Raw genomic sequence first — 16,680 nt, forward strand, 5'->3', positions numbered from 1 at the left:
CATCTGTAAGTAGTCTATAGCCGCAGTGCCTGCATGTGGACTATAGCCATCGCATCTTTAAGTAGTCTATAGCCGCAGTGCCTGCATGTCGACTATAGCCATCGCATCTGTAAGTAGTCTATAGCCGCAGTGCCTGCATGTGGACTATTGCCATCGCATCTGTAAGTAGTCTATAGCCGCAGTGCCTGCATGTGGACTATAGCCATCGCATCTGTAAGTAGTCTATAGCCGCAGTGCCTGCATGTGAACTATAGCCATCGCATCTGTAAGTAGTCTATAGCCGCAGTGCCTGCATGTGAACTATAGCCATCGCATCTGTAAGTAGTCTATAGCCGCAGTGCCTGCATGTGAACTATAGCCATCGCATCTGTAAGTAGTCTATAGCCGCAGTGCCTGCATGTGGACTATAGCCATCGCATCTGTAAGTAGTCTATAGCCGCAGTGCCTGCATGTGGACTATAGCCATCGCATCTGTAAGTAGTCTATAGCCGCAGTGCCTGCATGTGGACTATAGCCATCGCATCTGTAAGTAGTCTATAGCCGCAGTGCCTGCATGTGAACTATAGCCATCGCATCTGTAAGTAGTCTATAGCCGCAGTGCCTGCATGTGGACTATAGCCATCGCATCTGTAAGTAGTCTATAGCCGCAGTGCCTGCATGTGGACTATAGCCATCGCATCTGTAAGTAGTCTATAGCCGCAGTGCCTGCATGTGGACTATAGCCATCGCATCTGTAAGTAGTCTATAGCCGCAGTGCCTGCATGTGAACTATAGCCATCGCATCTTTAAGTAGTCTATAGCCGCAGTGCCTGCATGTCGACTATAGCCATCGCATCTGTAAGTAGTCTATAGCCGCAGTGCCTGCATGTGGACTATTGCCATCGCATCTGTAAGTAGTCTATAGCCGCAGTGCCTGCATGTGGACTATAGCCATCGCATCTGTAAGTAGTCTATAACCGCAGTGCCTGCATGTGGACTATTGCCATCGCATCTGTAAGTAGTCTATAGCCGCAGTGCCTGCATGTGAACTATAGCCATCGCATCTGTAAGTAGTCTATAGCCGCAGTGCCTGCATGTGGACTATAGCCATCGCATCTGTAAGTAGTCTATAGCCGCAGTGCCTGCACGTGGACTATAGCCATCCCATCTGTAAGTAGTCTATAGCCGCAGTGCCTGCATGTGGACTATAGCCATCGCATCTGTAAGTAGTCTATAGCCGCAGTGCCTGCATGAGATTCACTTTAAAACGTCAGCTGTCTTAAAAGCTACGAAGCAATGGTTATGGATTCATCAGATCACACTGTCGTTATAGAGCCATATATTATGGTTGGCGTAATTACAGTGGGTGGTGGGTACACACCGCTCTCTAGTGGTAGTTTTTTCAAATTTAAAATCCATTTTTGTGAGACGTATTGTCTGGCTGTTTGTGGCATCAGGGGATATCCCTGCCTAAGGGCCTGGTGAACTACTCCTTCTGTGAAATGGTTAGTTTATATGTATGTACCTTCTTAACCCCTTAAGGACCAAACTTCTGGAATAAAAGGGAATCATGACGTGTCAGACATGTCATGTGTCCTTAAGGGGTTAAATATAAACCCAGTGTTTGACCCCCATAATGCACCACAGCCTCATGGCTTTTTAATGTGCAAATATACCGCCTCTTACTCTAATTTTTTTAATCATGCATATTCAAAAAAAGTTGTTCTACCATTATTTTATTTGTATTTATTTTTTTATTTATGAGCTTTTTGGGCCGTTTTGTCTGTTCTGTAATCCGGCGGTAGGTACACATCCTAATCCTCATGAACATTGGATGCTGGACCTGGTGGAGAATAATGGTTACAGTCTGCAGCATCTTGAAAGCAGGCATTTCCTAACTCTTTCCTCAGACCCCCTGACACATTTCACCTTTTATCCTAGCTACTAGCCCTCTCTCTCCCCTAACATTAAATCTAGGGGTGTAGTTTAAAATGGCGCAGTGACACACTGCTTGGTAATGATGTTGTGCTCTCACAAATGCGGCTCTATAACAGCACTGCTCAAACGCCAACTGACACTTTAAACCCTTTATGGCGACTCAATAATCTATGAATAAGGATATTTTGGGTGAGTCCATAGTACAGATCTGTAGGCTTTTCATGCAGTCTATTTTAGGTGCCACAATGTCAGTTATTCTCCATATTAAGGGGTGTTGGATTTAGACATTTTCAGAAGCTTTTTCACTTAGAATTTAGACAGCTGTGTTAATATGACTATAGAATTTTTCCAAATCACTATTTCTTGGCAAATGTTTGCAATTTGTTTTTTTTTTAATTCTCATTTTGTTGTTCAGTCAATAAACCCCTGTGTGTGTAATTCAGGCAAATCTTGACGGAATTTACCTTGATTTGTATTTGAGACTTAGCTTGATTTGTATGTGCTGTAATATATGTATGGACACACATTTGAATGTTCTGATACAAATAACCAGATGTTTTAATAGCATCATTATGTGACTGCAGATACGTCTCATGTACAAAAGAGAATTGCGCCAGGCTAGTGGTTGATATACGGATTATAAAATGATATAACGGATAATCTTTACCCTCTGGTACAGATAGAGAATGCCTTTTGTTTATTACATTGAAACTCGCAAGAGGACATATCATAGACATTGATAGGGCGGGCTTCAGGGACTAATCACCCAGATGTTTACAGGGATTAAAGACTGTTTTATGAGAAAGGTTAACCTCAAAAATATTAATTTATTTCTTCAAATACCTGCCACTTCCTACTGGGTCCTTTATGCATATTAACTGCTAGAGTGGCGAATGAGTCACTCGCTCACCGCCATGGTGCCTATAGTGATTTATACCATCACTAATGTTTTTGTGACCTTTATGACATTCATCATCATTATATTAACAACAACGATCATCCGTCATTGTTTATATTCTTTCTGGCGAGTTCAGTAAATCTCATTACGATGCACGAAGGAAGCGTTTTCATGTTGGAAGGAACTGGAGGTCACCATGGAACATCTGATAATGTTCTAGTGATTTTAATGACACAATTTTTGTTCTTAGATTAACTTGAGTCTAAGAAGGAAGACGTATTAAAGTCAGGTTCCTGTGCTGGGAGTGTGCTTTAAGCGCTAGAAACATTAAGTTCCTTTTAGTCCATATTGTTTTCTCTGGAAATTCTGTGGGACAAAAGTTGAGCAATCAGTAGAACAAGTCTATTGGTTTCCAGGGTGATTTGTGTAACTTTGCCCCAGAACCATTTTGTATACATGGGCCCCTATTGTCCCCATATGTTTTGTTTTAGTCCCTCTTGCACCATCCCCATTTATTAGTTATACCATTGTCACATATAATTTATCTCATACTTTTCATGTCCCATATTTTGTATCTCCTACTGCCCAGTCTAGCACAACCTGCAAAGAATATGTCAGAAGCAGAGAGATAGGAATAGTAAAGGATAGCCACGTATTACCAGTTCTTGGGGACCTTATATAATTGCCTTAAGGAAGGTGAAACACTGAGCCTGGAAAGGCAGCAGAATAGTCAAAGAGACGCTGAGAAGAGATACAGATTAGCCCAAATTTGGATAACAATCCAAAATGGAGGTATACCAGAAATCAGAAACTACATAGAGTCAATAACCAAGGAACAAATACATAATCAGGGGTACAAGAAACACATCAGGGTAGGGGTAGGCAACCTTTGACACTCCTGAGGTCGTAGACTACATCTTACATTTCCTCTGATGCTTTCCCACCATTATGGCTGTAGAGCATTATAGGAGATGTAAACTGCAACATCTATAGTGCTGAAGGTTGCCCACCCATGCATAGTGCGTGTGAATTGATGGACCCGTATGACTGCACATCTCATGGTGCTGGTTATCATTACTCTATATTATACTTAGAACTCAGCTTTAAGCATCCAATTTGCTGTGGGAAAAAAAGACATGAAATTAACAGGTGACCAAATACCTAATTCTAAATTCCCCATTTATTTTATCTCCTACATCCCAAGACCCCATATTTTTTTTATCTCTTTCTTCCAATTTCCACTTATGCCCAATGACCTGTATGTGCTCTGTGTGTGAGCCCCCAGGAGCAGGACACCATAGAGAAATCCAGGGATGGTAGGACGGGAGACCAAAATTGTGACTGTCCAGCATGATCTAGGATAGACGGAAGGTATGCTATTTGCTACATGGAATGTATAGTTAACTGCATTTATAAGAGAACTGCCCTTTTACACGATGCTGAGAACCTAGATGTACTTGGAATTGGTGTTAATGATAGCCAGACAATAGTTATGGTTAGGAGGTGATCTAAGTACACAAGGATGTACACCCGTAGTACGCTGTACTGTGATGGGAGGTACAGTTCATGACATCTCCAGTGTCTGTGAGAATTTAGAAGTGTACTGTTTTAAAAAAAATAACTGTGATCACTTTGACTAACGTTTGCACCAAAACAGTTTGCAGCCTGCTTTCATTGAATAAAGTACAGAAGAGAAAGTTCCTGTAAAGTTGAGTTGAGAGCTATTGCCCATCACTGGGCAGACGAAATGACTGGTCTTGATAGGATTTCACCTAGTTCCACCCCAATACATCTCCTACTGGACTGGAAGGATTACAGATTCAGCACAGATTGCAATTCTCCAGCTGAAATTCCAGTGTGTTTATAAGGACACATTCTTGACAGCGAAGCCGGGTTGGAGATATCCCAAAGAATATATTAAAGCAATCACTGTAGTCTTTCCAGGGTAAACAAGGGGAAATCCTCTCACATCAAACATTTTTACACTATTTCACATTACGTGAGATATTAGATTGGATTAAGGGTGTATGATTTCCCAGAGCATTAATAATACTCTTCACGGTTCCAAACACATAAAAAAATATTCTTGCCATTAAATAATTATTGTAAAGTTAGAATTTCAATGGCAACATTTGGGAAGGTTAAATCAACACATTATCAATCTTTCGATGATCCTTTTTCGTGCGGGCTTTGTTGTCAAATACATTCCATTGGAACTCGGAGTGAATATGACGTGTTCTAGAACCTTAGAGAACTGTAATATTGAGTGGAAAGAAGAGTATTTAAAGCTGGCTGAATATACCTATGGAAGCTTATTATGCTGTCAAATCATTTTAAGACTCATTGAGATAAGATCAATGTTTTTCTTCCTCTCTCTACTTTTCTTTCTTCAACAAAGAAATTGAAAGAGGTGGTTGTGAGAAATCTGTGTCTAGAATGAACAGACTTACCAGGTGGAACGGCTAATGGTGCTTGTTCCTAATATTACAGCATTGCTCTCCATGTAATAACTAATATAATATATATATAAAATTAAAGGCCGTGAATGCACATACAACGTGTTGAACATTTTTCATGTAAACCTGTTTTTTTTTTTTTTAAATGTGTAAATTAAACATTTAGCAAATGCTATTCCAATCTAGTTAAATCTTGGCACCGTCACGGCGCACATTCGTTTAGAGGAGGAGAAAAAAACATTGTTTTTTTATATTCTTCCTCATCTTGCTCTCTATGCTGACTGCCAGGTGCAAAGGGCAGAGTTTATAACAATTATTATAGCACTTACAGCCAGCAAGCAGGGACACTATTTCTCTCTGTCACACTCTAGAACACGGGCTACTGGATTATGACTCCTACTGTGCTCAGGCAGGTGGCTTATAGGGTAAAATAGAATGGGTTTACTTTTGTTATAACTGTCTTGTTCATAATATTTAATGGTTTATTCTTTTTGATTGGCTGCTAGGCCTGTAACCTTTTAAGTGTTTAATCCTACGTTTACAACTGGTGCGGGACTCTGGAGAGGAAAAGCTTTTCTGGGAAACCCAGGTTTACTTAGTGCAGTACATAGAACAATGTGATTAACAGCACAGAGTTCAAAGTAAGTTATTAATAATAGCTTGAAAACCAACGTAAAGTCTTAAAAAACATTAGCAATTCTTAGTTCTTAATTGATATTATTTCAAATTGCTTGGCGTTTAGTGAAGGATCACCAACTTTAACTTTCAAAGTGAACGCGTCATATCTCTGGATTTTTTAAAACAGTTTTCATTATCTTCTATATTTAACAAATATATGTTGGTAAATTCTTGAAAATAAAATTAAACTGGATTGTGATGTCGTTTTTTCACAGGGTTTTTCACTAAAGTGAATTTAAAATTGCTGGTCAAAATAGTCAAAACTGGAAAAAATGGATTTAGTGAATCATCCTGTATAACTTTAAAATGCGTTTAAGAGAAAATAGAATAATAATAAGTAATAATATTAATTATACACAAAAAAAAAGTTAACACGGGCTATTCATGATTTATACAGCGGTTTAATGTCCACAGAGAAAAGAATGTCAGTAGTAAGTCAGTAGGTTACCTTTATAGTCAATATCGTGCCAGCCTATCCTATTAAACATTTTGAAAACATTGTCTTGAGTTGAAATAATATGAATGTGACTGTATGTTTTAGCATTGATGTGATACATTGTATAATTGTATGGTATCTGTCACCCACAGGTTATAAATGAGTAGTCCTTATGCCCAACATGAGCTGGAGCTTTTTAACCCGTCTTTTAGAAGAGATCCACAATCACTCCACCTTTGTGGGGAAGGTGTGGCTTACTGTTCTCATCATCTTCCGAATAGTATTGACTGCCGTTGGAGGGGAGTCCATTTATTCAGATGAACAGAGCAAATTCACGTGTAACACCAAGCAGCCGGGCTGCGACAATGTCTGCTATGACTCCTTTGCTCCCCTCTCTCACGTCCGATTTTGGGTCTTCCAGATCATCATGATATCAGCTCCATCGGTGATGTATCTGGGTTATGCCATTCACAGGATTGCCCGATCTACAGAAGAAGAAAAAACACATAAGTCATTCAAGAAGAAAAAATCCTTCTCAAGATGGCGGTCAGGTCAACATGTTGATGAGCCAGAAGAAGAAGAAGAGGAGCCTATGATATACAATGGGCCAACTGAGCCAGAGAAAGCAGAAAACAAAGAAAAGGAAAACAAGAAGCACGATGGCCGTAGACGCATCAAAGAAGAAGGCTTAATGAAAATCTACGTATTCCAGTTGTTAAGCAGGGCTGTGTTTGAAGTAGCTTTTTTGACTGGTCAGTATTTTTTGTATGGTTTTAAAGTTCTACCATCTTTCCAGTGTAGTACACACCCGTGTCCTCATACTGTAGACTGTTTTGTTTCTAGGCCAACAGAGAAGACAATATTTCTTCTAATTATGTATGTGGTGAGCTGCTTGTGCTTATTACTTAATATATGTGAGATGTTCCACATAGGTTTTGGAACCCTGAGGGATGCTATTCGCAACAAAAGGACTAACAAGCACAGGCAGCTACCTTACAGCTACTCCTACCCAAAGAATATAACCTGTCCTCCAGAATATAACATGGTTGTGAAAGCAGAAAGGTCTAACAAAGTTCCAGTTGGTATGATGGACCACGAGCAGAACTTAGCCAACGTTGCTCAAGAACAACAATGCACAAGCCCCGATGACAATGTCCCTTCAGATCTTTCTGCTTTACATAAACATTTGCGGGTTGCACAGGAACAATTAGACATTGCTTTTCAGAGCTACAACACACAAGTCAATGCTCTCCCTTCAAGGACAAGCAGCCCAGCTTCAGGGGGGACAGTAATAGAACAGAACAGGGTCAATACAGCACATGAGAAACAAGGAGCTAAGCCTAAAACCAGCTCCGACAAAGGCAGTACCAGCAGCAAAGATGGAAAAACATCGGTATGGATTTAAACTGACCAGAAATCTACTGGAAGTTTGTGGATTATTTAATGTGCCAGCAATGTTCCGTGGATCAATGCAGAACCCAAATATAATTTACGAAGTAACATTTTTTTTTACGAGATATAACTATTTTCATTTTTTTTCTAACAGAATTATCAGGATTTAAACTAGTATTGTACATTGCCAGCCTTGATTCTATATTCCATGGGCCTTTAAAACGATTGAGAAAAATGGAACTATGTCTTTAATTACCATTAGTTTGTAATTAACCACCAGCTTGTTGGGCACAAGATCCATACAACAGCTGTGTGGTTTTTTAACTCACACGAAAGCCCTAATGCATTTTGCTTTATAAAAAAAAAAAAGCTCTGTACAGAGTTAATAGAATACAGACTTTGTAGGGTGGGGATGTTCTGTAACAAAATTTTAATTGTCTTTTATATAAAACAAAACAACATGAATGTGTTTTCACAATTGTTTGTTCCTATAAAAACTGTTTCAAACTTGGAAATAGTACAATTTAAAGTGGCACTGTTACCTGAAAATGCTTGTCCATAAGTTAAAAGCAATGATACAATTAGATTTATATTACTTTCCTCTTAGCTGGCTATATTACGCTTAGCTAGAATTACCACTGTTATATATATCTGTGTTTTAGCATGTAGGCGGCCATCTTAGAATTGTATCAGAAATGTAAATCCACATGATGTCAGCAACCAATCAGAATCTGTGATTTGCAGAGGTGCTCTCTGCAGTCTACTGCGCAGGAAACAGGAAATGGTTCTTGGATCACCGCAATGACGCTCTGTGATCAACAACTGGAATATTGAAAATCAAAACTATTGTTTTAAAAGTAATCAATACACGATGTAGACATTTTAATATACTATATGATGGTGCCTTTACTTTTTTTTATAACAGAGCCACTTTAAGGAGAAAAAGGTAACAAAACGATGTCCTGTGCCTTCCAATTCCCAGGGAGAGAGAGAGAAATTAAGAAGAAAACGAGACTTTTAAGCCATTTTCTACTTTTTTTTTTATTATTATTAAACCATAAACATGTTGTACATAAAAGGGTCTCTATAATAAAGGGTAATTATTCCAGTAATGACTATTCCAAACATTTGAATTACTGGTAAATGTCTGTTATTAGGCCAAAGTACTTTTCCGATACTGATTAGGTAGCATTTTGTACATCGTGGTTTAGTAGGACTCTATAAAACTGGTAAAAGGAAAGCTGCACTAGATTATTTTTAAGAAAATGAGTCTCAATAAATAAAATGTTTGCTATGTTTTATGACATGCACTTTTTACCGTTGGTTCCATCCTTCAAAGCATTGTGTCTGATTTAGGAGATTAGAATACCATCTCATCATTACAAAATATACAGAGAAAAGTAAAAAAAAATTATAATAAATATATATATATACACACACACACACTGTAAACACACATATACAGAAAATACACAACGATAATAAGAATGTTTGCAATGTTCTACAGGTGAGAATAGGAGAGTGGTAGACTGGTGGCCTAGTGGCAAGGTATTAGTGGTCATGTATTTCTGTTCCTGGGCTTCCTGAATAGCTCAATCACATGATATCAAAAGTAACTGCCCATGGGCATCAGCCAGAAATCAGACATATCTGTGTGTCCTTGCTACATTCAGGGCCGGACTGGGAAAAAAAATCAGCCCGGGCATTTTTTTTTATTAAAGCGGCCCAGTGAGAAAGGGCGGGGCCAGAGAGATGTCTTGCCATCACCAGTAACAAGCACGGCCCCTCTCAAAGTGAGCATGTTGGTTCAGTGCTCTTCCAGGGCAGACCATGTGCAGAGAACCACTGAAGAGAAAAAGGCCCTGTGTTTGGTCTGCAAATGTGCTTGTGACTTGGAGACAAAAGGACATTTTGTTTGTATATAGGGTCTGTAATGTGTGTATGACTGCTGTAGTGTGTGTTGAGAGGGTGTTTGCATACAGGGAATCATGTGTGTGCATAGGAAATGCAGTGTGTGTGTGTGAGGGGTGTAGTGTGTGTGTGTTGGGGGTGCAGTGTGTGTGAGGGATACATTGTGTATGTGTGAGGGGTGCAATTTGTATGTGTGAGGGGTGCAATGTGTGTCTGGAGTGCAGTGTGTGTGAGGGGTGCAATGTGTCTGTGAGGGGTGCAGTGTGTGTGTGTGAGGGTAGCAATGTGTATGTGTGAGGGGTACAGTGTGTGAGGGATTCAATGTGTATGTGTGAGGGGTGCAATGTGTATTTGTGTGTGTGAGTGGTGAAGTTTTGTGTGAGTGTAGCAATGTGTGCAGGCTAGAGCCCCTAGGTCCTCCTCTCCCTCTTCCGGATTGAAGTGCCAGATCTTTGATCTCCCCACTGGCCCATCATGACACACAGCAGGACTGACGCTTGGATAGTGTGGGCTCTGTATGGGCCTGCAGGAAAGATCCTGTGATCTCCCTGTTGGCCTTGGCCCATGACCATTGGGCATTTGCTAGGTTGTCCGCTGGCCAGTCTGGGTCTGGTTACATCACACACCAGACACAGATAATATGAGGATTTTTTTGAACTTACCATCCCCCATGACATTAAATATATTTGAACGTGGCTTTCAGAGCTACTGAATTTGTGGGACTTTCAGCTTTAGGTGTACAGACATGTCCATGCTAAAACCAGCATCAGCAAGGATACTTCTCCATACACCAGTGTATGTATGTAAATGTAAAGTGAATGTAAAATTCTCAATGCAGCTCTTTGGCCTAATTTGAAATTAACTTTGAATATTTAACAATTTACAGTTTAGTGAATAACCTTGGCATTGGTCCCTGTGCCCCAGTTTGACACCAGCAGGACGCTGATAACCAAAATGTTTATAAATATATTGACTTCCTATTTATTATGTTCCAGGATGCAGCTCTGAGCTGAGTGTTATGACATTAGCGGAATTTCATCAATTTACTGCTGTAACAAACGGACTGATGGGGGCACATTTACTCTCTTTTATGTCTGTTTTTATTAATGCATTCACTTTTATTATGTTTTATATATCATTTACGTCTGCTTTATCATATCTTCTATATCTATTAGAGTGGAGCACAAATACTTTTCACCTGCAACGAACAAATACGATTCCTGTAAATCTACGCCCAATTAATAATAACAACAAAGTATTTAACCAGGAAAGGTACATTCAGATTACTCTGGTTTCCAAGTACGTCCTGGAGATGTTACTATTACCCAATTTAATGACACTTAAATCAATCAATCTCACCAGGATTCACATGACTGATTTACAGGATTTCTGTACCGGTCTAATATTGATCTATCTATCTATTTATCTATCTATCTATCTATCTATCTATCTATCTATCACACATGTGTATATATACACTTACATATAGGTTATCCATAGGAGTAAGCACATTTCATTAATACCAAAGGCTTAACATTTTGTTATTTTATTCAATAAATCTGATAATTTCCTCTCAGTTCGTAAAACGACCCTGAAAGTCTCCTTAAAATAATACATTGTATAAGAGGCAGAATTGCTTTCCAGAGCACTTGGCATGCCCCGCTGGATATCAAAGCAGTTTCGTCCTGAAGAAGTGTCGTGAAAAATGTCTTCCTCCTCTGTCCCCCAATCATGCCCAGATATATTTAAAGTCAGTCATGTTACCATGTAAAAATTACATTAGTCATAGTACGGAAACATATGCATATAATATACAGTAAGAATGTTCCACAGAACGCCATGCAGGGAGAATATTCCCTAGAAAGCCATACGGTGAGGATATCCCATAGCATGCTTTACAGAACGGAGATTTAATAGAATCTTGTACAGATATTACAGCCATTTAATACTGGACATATTGCCACGTTTATCACTATAAAAACTGAATATATGTGGTCTGATTCCCATTAAGCATTTCATGGGTTAATCCCAGAGGTGGAGGAGTTAACATCTCTCAGCGTTAGAGGCCTGTGTTTTCCATACATCATAAACCATTGTTACACAACCTCTGTATACTATATACAAAATAAACCGCAATGGTGGGAGACAGAGTCCGGGAACTATAAAAAAGCAGAATATCTGCCTGGAAATATTGTTTAGCAAACTATCCTGGAATAAAAACATCCAGGAGGATTTATCTGGGTTTTGTAAAGGTAAATATTTATTTACACAGTTCCTGTTTCCTGGGGTTTGTTACATGATATAAAAAAGAACCTTTTTCTAACTTTACGATTACCAGAGGTGTCTATGGTACGTTGCTAATAAGTTATAAACATTTATTCTTTAGAACAATTTCCACAAGTTTAAATGCTATATTTAACTCCGCTAAATAACTGTGCAATGTAAGGAGCTACAGGTACACTACCACTAAAACCACTATAAATAAACCGTATATACACATGACAGCACAGCACTGCGTCCTCAATGGTAACGTTTTATCTAAACTCTGAATTGTACAAACTGAAATCCCAAAGGAAAAATTACATTTAAAATATTTGGTTTGGAAACAAACGTCCAACTCAGTGGAAAACTGAATATTCTGTGTGTATTGGGGTAGGCAGTACTGCTTTTGATGATGTCACAAATTGAATACAGCCATTTTGGACTGCAGCCATTACCATAACTAGAGCACTATACCATATATTGAACAAATATACAAATTGTTGTAGCTTTCATTTCATTTCCAGTGCTGTTGTGTGCAATTATTGTTACCCCCCAAACTGCATTTTATTGTTGGTCTGTACATTAAATTAGTGATACAAAGTTTCACTGCTGTTAGTGTCCCTTTCAGGGCACATAGTTTGCTCAGTGTTCCACTGTGATTGGTGGGCGGTTGCCTGTGCCTTGTTTTAAGAAGAGACAGATTGCATGTCCCCCTTTGCATGTCTGGTGGTTATACTGAGGGAGGTAACAAGGTTATGTCAAAGTGAGAGACCTAGCTGGGATATATGTCATGGGGGAACAGCTGGAATATATGTCAAAATAAAGACATTTACAGCATATATGTAACAGTGAGGAAGGTAGCTGGGATACATGCCATGGGGGGAACAGAACAGCTGGGATATATGTCATAGTGAGAGACCTAGCTGGGATAGATGCCATAGTGAGAGACCTAGCTGGGATAGATGTCATAGTGAGGGACGTAGCTGGGATAGATGTCATAGTGAGGGACGTAGCTGGGATATATGCCATAGTGAGAGACCTAGCTGGGATAGATGCCATAGTGAGAGACCTAGCTGGGATAGATGCCATAGTGAGAGACCTAGCTGGGATAGATGTCATAGTGAGAGACCTAGCTGGGATAGATGTCATAGTGAGAGACCTAGCTGGGATAGATGTCATAGTGAGGGAGGTAGCTGGGATAGATGTCATAGTGAGAGAGGTAGCTGGGATAGATGTCATAGTGAGAGACCTAGCTGGGATAGATGTCATAGTGAGGGACGTAGCTGGGATAGATGTCATAGTGAGGGAGGTAGCTGGGATAGATGTCATAGTGAGAGACCTAGCTGGGATAGATGTCATAGTGAGGGACGTAGCTGGGATAGATGTCATAGTGAGGGACGTAGCTGGGATAGATGTCATAGTGAGAGACCTAGCTGGGATAGATGTCATAGTGAGAGACCTAGCTGGGATAGATGTCATAGTGAGAGACCTAGCTGGGATAGATGTCATAGTGAGGGAGGTAGCTGGGATAGATGTCATAGTGAGAGACCTAGCTGGGATATTTGTCATAGTGAGGGAGGTAGCTGGGATAGATGTCATAGTGAGAGACCTAGCTGGGATAGATGTCATAGTGATGGAGGTAGCTGGGATAGATGTCATAGTGAGAGACCTAGCTGGGATAGATGTCATAGTGAGGGAGGTAGCTGGGATAGATGCCATAGTCTAGCTGGGATAGATGTCATAGTGAGGGACGTAGCTGGGATAGATGTCATAGTGAGGGACGTAGCTGGGATAGATGTCATAGTGAGGGACGTAGCTGGGATAGATGCCATAGTGAGAGACCTAGCTGGGATAGATGTCATAGTGAGGGACGTAGCTGGGATAGATGCCATAGTGAGAGACCTAGCTGGGATAGATGTCATAGTGAGGGACGTAGCTGGGATAGATGTCATAGTGAGGGAGGTAGCTGGGATAGATGTCATAGTAAAGGGGGGAAACTGGGATAGATGTCATAGTGAGGGAGGTAGCTGGGATAGATGCCATAGTGAGAGACCTAGCTGGGATAGATGCCATAGTGAGGGAGGTAGCTGGGATAGATGCCATAGTGAGGGAGGTAGCTGGGATAGATGCCATAGTGAGGGACGTAGCTGGGATAGATGTCATAGTGAGGGAGGTAGCTGGGATAGATGTCATAGTGAGAGACCTAGCTGGGATAGATGTCATAGTGAGGGAGGTAGCTGGGATAGATGCCATAGTGAGAGACCTAGCTGGGATAGATGTCATAGTGAGAGACCTAGCTGGGATAGATGCCATAGTGAGGGAGGTAGCTGGGATAGATGTCATAGTGAGAGACCTAGCTGGGATAGATGTCATAGTGAGGGACGTAGCTGGGATAGATGTCATAGTGAGGGAGGTAGCTGGGATAGATGTCATAGTGAGGGAGGTAGCTGGGATAGATGCCATAGTGAGAGACCTAGCTGGGATAGATGTCATAGTGAGGGACGTAGCTGGGATAGATGCCATAGTGAGAGACCTAGCTGGGATAGATGTCATAGTGAGGGACGTAGCTGGGATAGATGTCATAGTGAGGGAGGTAGCTGGGATAGATGTCATAGTGAGGGAGGTAGCTGGGATAGATGTCATAGTGAGGGAGGTAGCTGGGATAGATGCCATAGTGAGAGACCTAGCTGGGATAGATGCCATAGTGAGGGAGGTAGCTGGGATAGATGCCATAGTGAGGGAGGTAGCTGGGATAGATGTCATAGTGAGGGAGGTAGCTGGGATAGATGTCATAGTGAGAGACCTAGCTGGGATAGATGTCATAGTGAGGGAGGTAGCTGGGATAGATGCCATAGTGAGAGACCTAGCTGGGATAGATGTCATAGTGAGGGACGTAGCTGGGATAGATGTCATAGTGAGGGACGTAGCTGGGATAGATGTCATAGTGAGGGACGTAGCTGGGATAGATGCCATAGTTAGGGAGGTAGCTGGGATAGATGTCATAGTGAGGGAGGTAGCTGGGATAGATGTCATAGTGAGGGAGGTAGCTGGGATAGATGTCATAGTGAGGGAGGTAGCTGGGATAATTGTCATAGTGAGGGACGTAGCTGGGATAGATGTCATAGTGATGGAGGTAGCTGTGATATCACAGTGAGGGAGGTGACCCGGATATATAGTGAGGGTGGTAACCTGGATATATATAATGGTGATGGAGGTAGCTGGATATATATAATAGTGATGGAGGTAGCTGGATATATATAATAGTGAAGAAGGTAGCTGGGCTATATGTTATAGTGAGGGAGATAGTTGGGAAATACAGTTGAAATCAAAACTATTCAACCACTATTGAAAATCAGGGTTATTGTCAAAATGTACAGACTTTCAGCTGTTTGTAATTAACAAATAAAAAAAAAAGCACTTGAAATAGCGCAACACAACGAATGCTTCAAGTGGTTTTCCCAAATTCAACTAAAAATGCAACTCATCATGACGACTGCTGTATAGAATCATCCAGTTTAGACAGGTGGGTCTGCAAATCCACAATTTCCTCCTCGGTAGCCTTCACTCGCTCCCTGACAGAGTCAGCTGCCAACAGTTTGTGTATGACCACCAATAAGACCTTCAAGTCTCGCTTAGTGGTTGGGGCAGAGTCGACCAAAGACTCAGGAGGTACCTGCTCTTCTTCAACCGGCAACAGGGTCATGGTCTTCAGCATGTGGATCTTCCACGGGCGCCGGTCTGGGTTGTGCAGGCCTCTGAAGCACAGCCACAATATCTCTGCTATCAGCTGCGAATGTGGTTTTTTTGAGAACACCGACCCAAAGCCAGCATACAAGCTGGTGAGGTAGTGGTGAAGAGTGGAGGCATGCTCGGCCCAGTCTGCAGCAGCACCTCCCAGGAATTCTTCTAGGCCCGAAAACTTCGGCAGGAGGTAGGCCTCAGGACTGTGTCTCCGTTGGAGCAGTTCCTGGGAGATTAAGAAATCTATCGTTGCAACTTGCCTTGTAGTATATTTTGACAAATAAACATAAGTTATTAGTCCTTTAAAATCACTTTAATAAAGTTCTAATAAAAACCAACATTGATGCACACAATCAGTAAAGCCTGTATTTTAAGGACTTGGACAGTTGGTTTTGTTTGGTCTGTCTATTTTCTCCAACAGTGTATGATAACTAATCATAATAGGGATAAATACAGTCTCCAAGCACTCAATGTTTCGTTTATTTAAAGTGTATTCTGGTTTATAATGCAAACAAGGGAATATGAAGAAAAATCAATAATTGAGGATCAAAAGGACTGACAAAAAGACAAACACTCGGCATACTCATACCCTTTGCTGTTTGTCATCTTTGTTTAGAAAGATACATTGGATTAATGGGATAATTGGCCTATTTGGTACCTGGCACTGGGCTTGCATAATAAAGAATTGTTTATTTAACTGGCATATTCCTCAAATCATTCATTCGCTGGTTCCTTTATAAGCTGCTATTTTAAATAAAGGAACATTGTAACAAAACATTGATTGTCTGCTCTTTGCTGTTGTTTGATACATGTCTGATAAAAATATGACAATTATCTTGTTCTTCATAAAATAAGCTTATCTGTAACTTGGACTGTGCCAAGGACACCTGCTAGGAGAAATTTCACATATCTAACGCATCTATATGTTAGGCGCAGCGATATATTTGGGGAAATCACATTTTTTTTGTTTTTTAAATCCTTCCTTCACT

At 40.6% G+C, this 16,680-nt stretch overlaps 1 protein-coding gene across 5 annotated transcripts in view; it reads left to right on the forward strand.

Moving 5' to 3' along the window:
* Window positions 1-9,083, forward strand: part of GJC2 (gap junction protein gamma 2) — a 97,148-nt gene extending 88,065 nt beyond the window's left edge. For all 5 annotated transcript variants that reach the window (XM_063452793.1, XM_063452795.1, XM_063452796.1 and 2 more), the window contains one exon: window positions 6,538-9,083. In XM_063452793.1, coding sequence (XP_063308863.1) covers window positions 6,558-7,790 — 1,233 coding nt within the window. In that variant the 5' untranslated portion in view covers window positions 6,538-6,557 and the 3' untranslated portion in view covers window positions 7,791-9,083. The remainder of the gene's footprint in view (window positions 1-6,537) is intronic.
* Window positions 9,084-16,680: the final 7,597 nt, after the last annotated feature.

This window comes from Pelobates fuscus, chromosome 4 (genome assembly GCF_036172605.1).
Source record: "Pelobates fuscus isolate aPelFus1 chromosome 4, aPelFus1.pri, whole genome shotgun sequence".
Lineage (NCBI taxonomy): Eukaryota > Metazoa > Chordata > Amphibia > Anura > Pelobatidae > Pelobates > Pelobates fuscus.